General features: G+C 29.2%; 1 protein-coding gene across 6 annotated transcripts in view; it reads right to left on the reverse strand.

Moving 5' to 3' along the window:
- Positions 1-10,641, reverse strand: part of LOC112686141 (ADAMTS-like protein 1) — a 206,022-nt gene that overhangs the window by 57,948 nt on the left and 137,433 nt on the right. For all 6 annotated transcript variants that reach the window (XM_025558312.1, XM_025558315.1, XM_025558311.1 and 3 more), the window contains one exon: positions 637-742. In XM_025558312.1, the coding sequence (XP_025414097.1) occupies positions 637-742 (106 nt within the window). The remainder of the gene's footprint in view (positions 1-636; positions 743-10,641) is intronic.

Consider the following 10,641-nt stretch of genomic DNA (forward strand, 5'->3'; position numbering starts at 1 on the left):
TTACGATACTTCATACTACGTGTGAAATTGATTCGAAGTTTCAAGTCAAGTCTGAAGTTCAGACTCTGGACGTTCAGCTGACGATCATACGTTTTTTGACGCGAACACATGCCGAATGTGCATTTGAAATACCGTAGGTACGTGAACTCTCAATGTTCTGGTATTGTTAATACAATGTACGTACCATCACCGGCAGGTAAAACGATCGTTACTACCAAACAATATCAACTGCTTAATATGCAGAAAATACGATAATATTACACTCGTTTAGCGTATACGTTAGTTGTACGCAATAAGTACAATGCGAGTAATAATAATAATAATAATAATAATATCAACAACAATTAATCAATTGATATACAAACTGTTTTGTCCGGACTAATAGTTCGAATATACGATGTACGTATATATTACATACAAGTGTACCGTAATTTAATCGTGTACAGTTAACCTACTGTTATTACGTTTAACTGTTGCGGGACTACAATAAACGGTAATAGTACCGCTGTTCCACCGAGGAAACGGTTTAATTACAAACGAAATTTTCGCGATGGAATTAAAAAGAATCACCGTATTGAAATCCTTCGTAATTATATTTTTACCATTTTAATTTGATTTTTAATTCAATTCGCTTACCTTTGTTCTAGTGCCATTTGTTTCTTCCACACAATAAACGTGTCGCACCCTTATTCCACCTCCGCATGTTTTGCTACAGGGACTCCAGTTGTCGTCGGCTACCCACCTAAAAGCGAAACAAAAAAAAAAAAAAAAATAATAATAAAATATCATAATAAAGTGTTCAGAGAACAGTTTGGGGATATGGGAATTAAATTAACAAGAAAAAAAAGAAACAATTTTAATGCGTGCAAGATTAACTCGTTGACGTTTTGCATAATAAGGTTCACGCATAAATATACAATAGTAAACAAGTAACATATAGTTAGACGAAACATGTAAAATTCAATATCGTCAGTTCGAAACCAGAATTTCATCGCGTCTTAAAACAAATTCACGAGTATTATTTCATAATGCGTGATAGAATAAATGCACGAAGTTATTTGATCTCAACATTACAGTCGTAGTGATAATGATACATATTACGTTTAAATTATTTGAATGTTAATTTAAGTGATTTATAGTTTGTCGATTAAAAACTTACTTATGTTGAAATGTTGATGATATTATAATACATTGCGGATACCAACGTTCAACACGGTCATTGTCAACAATAAATTATAAAGTTAAAATTCTACTGCATAAGCTATAAGAATGTTGCGAAAATAATTAATTTCTCGAACAATAAAATGCGACGAAAAGAGAAAAATTAAAACAGGCAAAAGTAGATTTTTTTTTTTTTTTTATTTATCGATTGTTGTTTGTAGAACGCCGAAAATATTTTATGTGTTCAAACAAAACCATTATTTATTCTGTTCGGCTAATATTTTGGATAACAAGCGCTACTCGCTGTTTGTTCGACTTTTACATTTATTTACTTTGGAAACAAATCGGAAACCAATTTTACTCTTGCGAACACGAAGCGAAAACGCGTACAAATCGTTTCACACGTTCCCGAAATAATATACGGTATAAAAAACATCGGCGCAAAAAAAAAAAAAAAAACGAAAATAAGAAAAATCCACTACAGAAACACGTTGTTTGTTCATATACCTTTACGTAGTGTTAAAATACGCGCGTTTATTAAATAATTTATAAACATTTCTCGGTGCGAACGCAACAACATGAGTGTACTTACTACGTTTCCAGTGCTCAGAATCGACAAAAATAAATAAACCGAAAAACGTCTTAACGGGAACGGTGACAAATCCTAAAACGACATAAAATTATAACCCGACAACGTACGGCACATGGTCGTTGGGTGCCGGGAAACTTGATCGAATAAATAAGATATTGCGTTCCGTTCGCTTTTGACGAACGTCAAAATACACGGAGGAGACGTGAAAAAAATATATTTTCATAGCGTCTCCGTTTAAATGCCGTCAGCAACACCACGGATTATAACGCGACGTCGTCGTCGTCGGATAACGCGTAACACGAACTGTTATTATAATGTCGTGCGCGTTTTTAATACTTCGCAAGAAATCGGTATTATCGCAGGCATGATGTGCACGCTCGCTGTGATGCTGTGGCACGGTGGGTGGGGGATTATCACGAAGGAGCGAATTCGGACGTTTTTATTAACATTTCTGTGATACTAAACGACAGACGATAGTATTAGGTACATCATTATCGCAGTACACTGCGAGCACAAGAAAATATATGACGGTATTGACGTGAAAATATACGTATATGAACACTTCTTTCTAAGGTCTTAATTATTATTATTTTTCTGTGAAATAGGTACGATAGTGTAGGAATGTTCCTTATTACGGGGGGGGGGGGGAACAAAGAGAAGATGTTAGGCACAGTTTGACTGAATTGTGATCATTTTCGAATTCGAAACCGATTCGAGCAGAGTTCGGTTTAGGCGATTAAAATACATCGACGTTTGGACAAAACATGTTGGACTCTTTCGGAATTCAACACAATGTCGGTAACTTTTAGCATTCAAACATAGAAATCTCTGAGCGACTGAAGATAAAACGTGTATTGAAACGTCGCACCGATCAAATATTCAAGACCCTGCAGTGACCCGGTATCGACAGATGCGCTTAAGAGTAGAGGACATTTGTATAGTTACTAACGGTTGAGTTTGTCAAATGAAAACTGACCGTTTCGTTTACATTGCTGTCGCAAGGGTTTATCGGATCGTGGGGCTCGGACAACTCTAAGGATAAGCTAATCGAATGTCTTTTAAGAAGGAATTTTCCCGATTTTAAGATAGCACCAACGGCGACATGACTGGCGATTGCGTTCGACGACATCCAAAACGATCCGATTCCGTCGACCTGCACTTGACAAGCCGACGTCCCAAGGCGGGAGATAAGGGAGCGGTTCCGCCGGAGCCGCGTGACCGGGGTCGCGAGATCGAAACGTATCCGATTAAGAACCAGCTGCGGCGTTGTCAATCCGATCCGTCTCCGGCAACTGCGTGGCACCGAATCAGTCGAGCTCACTACCTTTGAAACCATTGAAAAACGTGCGTATGACCTACTGCAACGGCAGCAGATCGAAGATCGGTCAGATTGATATCGATGCACCCCTGTAGTAATCATAATCGTAAAAGTATATTATTGTGAATAAAGAAACAAACGTTTCCGACCTAAACCATAACGCAGAAATGATCTAAATCTAAATAGGACCGTCGTCCGTATATTGAATAAATAAATAGGGTTTTCGCTCGATCGAGCTTCAAATCCGCAATGGCCACGTGACGTTTAATAAATCATTAGTGATCAAAAACTCTTGGACGCCTAGTCGCACCTGCACGCTTTCCAGTGATCGATTCTCGTCGGAATTAATAATTTTGCATATTTATAAAACGAAAAAGTTTCGAAAGAAACATAAATTTCTTAGGGGTCCCCTCTTCGAGAAATAATCTTTATATCAAAAGCATTCGTTTAAGCGGACAACAGTAGTCGTTGCGACTGGCATGTATTTAACGATAACAGTGTACAGACGGCGAGTTTCTTTTAGTGTGTTAATCAACGTGTATAAAATATTGAACGTGAAATGCGAAGTGAGTTCAGAGCAATAGTTACAAATAATGGTGTAAACATTGTTCCGTATAGTAAATAATTGATCGATTGGCGAATTGCTCTTTTGTGACGAAAGTTTTCACTTGTAGAAAAATACGAGTAGGTATACTCAATTTTAAATCTACAGTAAATGGTTTAACGGGTATTGATCAGATGCAGTACACAGATCATACAGGCTAAATCAACGTTTTTGGCCAAGTGATGGATATGCATATTTAAGGACTTTATGCCATCCATATACGTTAAGCGCATTATAAATAATCGTTAAGTTTAATTATTGGTTTGGCAGTAAAACGTTGTTTTATCTAGACTTACAAGTTTCTTTCATTTAATTTTATTTTCACAGTAAACAGACATTAATTAAAGAAAAGTAATAATATTTATATCGAAGGTGGTGTATAATTATTAAGCGTGGCAATCATCCAAGAATAGATTTATAATATATACACATAAAAAATTAGGAAAGAAAAAGCAGCGGAGACTTGTTTATTTATTAGACTTAAGAGAACGCCAAAACGCTCGTAAATTATTCGTAAAAACGCTTTTGCGCCGGATAAACTGACAAAGATATTATTTACGATAGCCTTACCAAATATTTACTGCACATAGAGAACAACATTGTCTATACCGTAGCGTCTTAATAATTTTGATGGCTTAAACACAATCGAAATTAATAATTGATGAAAGTTGATTTAATTTGTTTTCTTGCATTTGAGCGTTAAAAATTAGATATCAAATAATAAAAAAAAATACGCTGCGAAAAAAATTATGTTTCCTTCTGTATACTGTAAACATTTGATAAATATACCTTGAATACTTTTTTTGTAAATTTGTCTCGTACAAATTAGTTTTTCAAGAAAACTTATGGAAAAGTATTACGAGTATAATAAAGACCTTCATTTGTGGACTTCAAACAGTCTTAAGACAACATCAACCGTGAACAACTATGGATAACTCTAAGAAACTTTGGTACTCCCGATAAATTAGTGAGACTAATCCAGATACGTTATAAAGAAACTTACTGCAGAGTATGTGTTTCTCTGGAGAATTATCATTAATATTTAAATGCAAAAATGGTCTGAAACAGGGTGACGCACTGTCCCCGGTGTTGTTTAATCTATCTCTGGAAAAGACGGTGAGGGATATACGTGGCTCAAGTGCGCGGCTCGCAATTATTTTGAACTCCAATAATAAAAAACGATAATAATATAATTGTTATTATTATTTTATAATTATTGCTTTTAACTAAGCTAATTTTATTACTGTCACACAACAGTTTTATCTATTCAAAAAATCGAAAATAAAATTAGTATCGAAAATAGTGTGCAATAGAGTGATAGAATTTAATATCAAAACGTATTTATATTAATTTTTTATTTATAACCATTTCTGCTAAATTCACGAATGCACACATAATTTTTAAATTTTATTAAATTATTTGTAAATTTCCTGTGCTGTTTTTTTAAATAATTTTCTTAGTAAAATTTCACCAAAAAAGGCAAGATCAATTGGTAATAAACAAGCTCGATCAAAAAAAAAAAGTTAAAAAAAAAAAATAATGATAGATTTTCAGAAAAGTTTAAGTAAAAATTTTAGGTAAGTACTTATAAATACCACTAATAATTAATAAGTTTAGTATCTAACTAAGCAGCAACAAACAATTTCAAAATATTCATAGATACATGAAATAAACATATAAATTCATACATTTTTAGATATTTTAATAAAAAACTATATAAATTTATGGTAAAATCAACCCTAGCATTTTAAATTAATTTTTTCAGTTCTGTAAAATTTTTTGAAAATTGTATTAATTAATGTTTAGTTCATATACAATTGTACCATATATATTTTTACTAGCAAAATTAACTGTTTTTTAGTCACATTTTGAATGTTTTTTTAGAATATACTCAGATATCAGAAATATTAATATTTTATTGTTGTACTGATTAAATTTTATGTAGAATTAAGTTATAAATTAATATACTTTGTACACTGTGAAAAATTGAATGATTTTAATGATATTGTTGATTTTGAATTGGTACAACCATGTGACTATAACGTAGCTTATGTATTGAACACTGATGTTCTAGTTCGGTTAATACAACAATTTTATAATATGTTGTTTTAATTTTTACTTTATATTTTAACATGATGAAATTATAACTTGTGTACATTAAAAAAAATCAAAGCTAGAAAATAAAGTGGATATTATTCAATAACCACAACGAATTATGACACTATGACTCACAGTTTACACTATTCATATTTTCATAAAACATTTGAATCGTAAAATAAATTTAATTTAATTTATATCTGTGGTATATATATCATGTGTTAATTAATTTAGGAGATACTGAATTTCTCGGCCGGACTACATTGGAATAAATCGAATTTTTTTGGTACATTAATACATATATAAATATAATTAAATATAAATACATTTCAAAATTGTTATAATTTCGGTATGAGCATGCGCAGTACAATATGTATTTTTAAATAGAATAAAACATAAAACAATATATTCGCATAAGCCTATTTTTTAAACTAACTTTGATGAAAAATTATTTTTTTCTCTCCTAAAATTTTGGAGTAATTATTAAAGCTGATGTAGAAGAACGACGACTAGCGATAGAATTTGTCAATGTGGATATAGATGGAGTTCCTATGAGCACTGTAGTCGAAAAAAAAACTAAAAGACCAAATATAATGAGTTTTCAGGAGCAGTAAGATTAAATTGTTTTATCATGTGAATAAAATAATTGCTGTTTGTTATATTTTCATCGAATGCAGAGGCGCAATTTCAATGAAAATACAGGGGGTGCTGAAGCCCTTCTATATTTTTCATGTTCCTTAATGGTTCTAGACACCTGCAAACCATACACTTCAACAGTTACTAAAATATTTGGTAAATATATGAATACTTCTAAATTTTAATTGTTCACTTTGATTTTATATTTTTATTGTGCATGTAACAAATTACTTGTCTGTGAACACAAATGTTTTATCACATGATCACTTTTAGATTCTGACTAAAGCGAAGGATATTATGGTTTTATAATGATGTTTGTATTTTATTTTTTAAACACTTTTTCTGATAGAAATATTGGTCCATAAGTTTTTTTTAGATTTTAAATTGGCATGCGGTGGTACTTTAGATAGGTAATTTTTTTAATAAATCTTAATAGTTTTCTGACTTGAGGAAAAAACTGTCCTGAAACGGTAAAAATACGCTGTAAATAAGGCTTTCACATTTCAAATTTTAGTTATTTATTCATAATTCCAAAAGTAATGTGGTTAGAAACTTGAAATTCTTACCCTATAGCAGATATTTTTTTTCGTATTGTGAAATATTTTTGTACTGTATAAAAATTTATATATTTATATAAAAAAAAAATTCAAAAACTATTATGTTTTTCTATACATAATGAGTAATGAGTATTTAAATTTAAATTAACATAAACACATTTAGGGGTGCTAATTTCGAAAATGGGGGTGCTAAGCATACCCAAGTCCCCTCAAATTGCGCCTATGATCGTATGTTTATAGGATACTATCGTCGGTTTAAAGACCAACAATTTTTATTTATCGGTATAATAAATAGTTATTGCTGCATTTGTCAACGAGTTTTTATCAAACAAATAGAGCAAACCAATCATAAATGTTTCTTAAGTTGGAAAAAGTCTTCAATGGATTTTCTAATAGTTTAGACATGCATGGTTTTAAACATGAAAAATTCATAGGTAGTTTATGAATTTATTTATTTACTATGTATTCAATTACAATTAAAATACCATTTTAGATACATATAATTTTGGATAAAGAACTTATTTAAATTATTCAATCTTATCTAATGACTATATATATTTCTAACTTGCATAACTCTAATCTTAAATATATTTGAGAATATATTAAATAACAAGTATTTTGAACTATAAAAGTAAATATATTATATTTTTTTAATCGCAAAAAACATGTAAATGAAAAATAATTATACGATTCTACCATACATGACTCTTATTATTATGGTGTGAATTTAACATGTACCTAATCAATTTTTCAAATAATAACTGAAATGGATTTGGCACTGGTTAATCTGAAGTTGAAATTACAATCTGAAAATCGCTAAGTTTATGTTTTTTTTTCTCATATTATTTTGATGCCAGATTTTAAATGTTTATGGTTTTTAATTATATAAAATTGTATGCAATGTAATTGTAGATACAAACGTATTACTTTATTGCGTACAGCATGGTTTGAAATTGAAAACAATAAATATCGTCGACTGCAATGTGTATACATTTATCTACGATAACCTATATTATGTTTAGAATAAAATTAAAGAAAAACAATTTATTTCAATCACATCGTATTTAGTTTTATGGTATTGAAATCAGCTTAAAATGCAACAAAACATGAACAAAAACATGTGCAACATTATGTATATTATTGTGCATGATACCTTTATTGTAATTTTTTACTACCAACACTATACAATATTTAAACGCGCTTGAAAATACCTAAAATAAATATTATTTTAGTTGTACACTCACTTATATTCATACAATGCATATATTGTATATTGAAAAATAATTAATTTATGGAACATTTTACCGATTCCCAGTAACATTTTTAGGAATTTTTCATATATGTATTATAAATATAAATTTATGCATAAATATGTATTATATGCATACATAACTCTCGATAGAGAACAATTTTTACTATTATTGAGCTCATAATTCCTAATGAATATACGTTTCTATAAAATTATTAAATAATATATATTCTAAATACATACGATTCAACGTGTTACATTATACAATAATAGATTGCGTTTATAAATAATATAATATAATACATAATAAATATTTATGGAAGTATGACTATAAATGTTTACAGTAATTTTATTTTTTTTAATTTCCAAAGAAAAACTTTTTAATTGATAATTTTAAAATCTTAGAAGTTTATTTTAAAATAATAAGTACCCGTAAACTTAACATGCTTCAATAATCAACATTCTGATATACGAATGACTTTGGTTTTAAATTAGTATTTTTTCTTTTTTCTTAATTATTTATTGGAATTAAAATTAATTATTCTTTTATTCATTCGGTTTTGTGTTCGATTTGTAAGTAAAATGTAGTAAATTATATAGTAAAACAATACACTTAAGTGCATTAGTAAAAAACTTCAATACTGTTATCAATAAAATTATGGAGAATTTACAAACAATAAATTATGAAATTCACTTGTAACATTATTACTATTAGCATATATATAAATAAACGTTTATTAAATTGAACTCTACATTAAATTAAACATCACAATTATTTTATAATGAAAAAAAAAATCTGAAAATCTTTAGTTTATTTAAAGTTTATTTTTTTTTATTTATTTTAAAGCTTTCGTGCATTTAAATAAATGTGTTTATCAGTAATTAGTAATCAATTATAAGCATTCACTGGTACTGGTTATAAATCATAGAAATATGGATTTGTAGAATAAAATTTGGTGCATGTGCCTTAACTCATCTTCAATTAAAACCGTATTAAGTATACTATTTGAATTTATATATATCAGAAAACTCGTATGTAATAAAAATAATTTATTTTTAGAATGTAGAATACCTAATCAAGTCTAAACAATCATTATTTTTACGATTTCTAATATTCATTGATCAAATCCATTGTTTTTCTGGCATGAATTACAGAGATATTAATGAAACGGCCGTATATACTCGTTTAAAAACCATTTATATTTTATCGAATAACAATGGCACTGTATGTACATTACTTAAGTCGTCTTCTAAAAGGAAGCTTATAAAACGTCTAATGGTTTTATCGAGATATATAAGAGTAATAATGTATCGACTGCGTAACGACCGTAATGAAGTATGTTATGTTGAAGGTGAAGGATACAGATGAATATAACACGAGAAATGGTATCCAGAAAGAGCTGAAAAGTTTTTTCGGAGGAGAAAAAAGCTTGCGTAACATTACAACTATGACCAAAACAATATTGTGTAAACATACTATATGTATATCTTTAAATGTACATTTATATCGAAATATTTATCCATTTATTAAATTATTAAGCTACATTACACGTGAAACTATTTAGTGTTTTTAATTTTTAGAGGGTAAAAATCAAAATTAAAAATTATGAATAAACTTAAAGCAATTCTTTTAGTGATTAGAGGCTCAACAAATTTAACAGAACCATGATCGAACACGGAATAATTAGATTTTGTTAAGAGTTTCTAGACCGAATGAATTATTTATATAGAACTAATAATTTACAAAGTTTTCAATTTAATGTTATCAAAATGTTGACAATCGAATCAGGTCAAGTATACCAGATTATAAAATGTGGTTGTCGAAAATGAACTTTGTTGGATATTAAAATGTATATTAATTTTATCATCAATAAAATAAAGTGATATTAAGACAAAAATAGAAACAATTCAAGTGTTAATGAGTTAACTGTAATATAATCATATTTTGTTAGTCGTAACAATGTTTCTAGGTCAACATTTTAGTACCGAATAAAAAAATTAATAATTCAAATGATTTTTAGATATTCTAAGTATTATTTAAAATATATAATATTCGTGTTTGATAATTTATATAAATAGGATAACTGAAGACTGTGAAAAATCCCGCGTTTTATTGGCAACATGTGCTCTATGTTCGGGCACAAACACAACAAATTTCAAAGACTGCATTAACAGTTATTTTCACAAAAAATATCCTCTTGATTCATTTTCAGAATAAATCAACCACTCAAAAGTCCAAGGGTTTCTCTAACCAAAGTTATAGGCGATCACGCTCAACCACGAACCATAACATAATATGTTTGGTTAACCATTATGTAGGACAATACTTTTTTAATGATTATGTAATGATGTGCATCATTCGACTGTTAAAGACGGCACAAATATTTTATTATGTATACAATATATATTTTTAAATTCTTTCAAATA

Source organism: Sipha flava, unplaced genomic scaffold (assembly GCF_003268045.1).
Source record: "Sipha flava isolate LNK unplaced genomic scaffold, YSA_version1 2_pilon_pilon, whole genome shotgun sequence".
Classification (NCBI taxonomy): domain Eukaryota; kingdom Metazoa; phylum Arthropoda; class Insecta; order Hemiptera; family Aphididae; genus Sipha; species Sipha flava.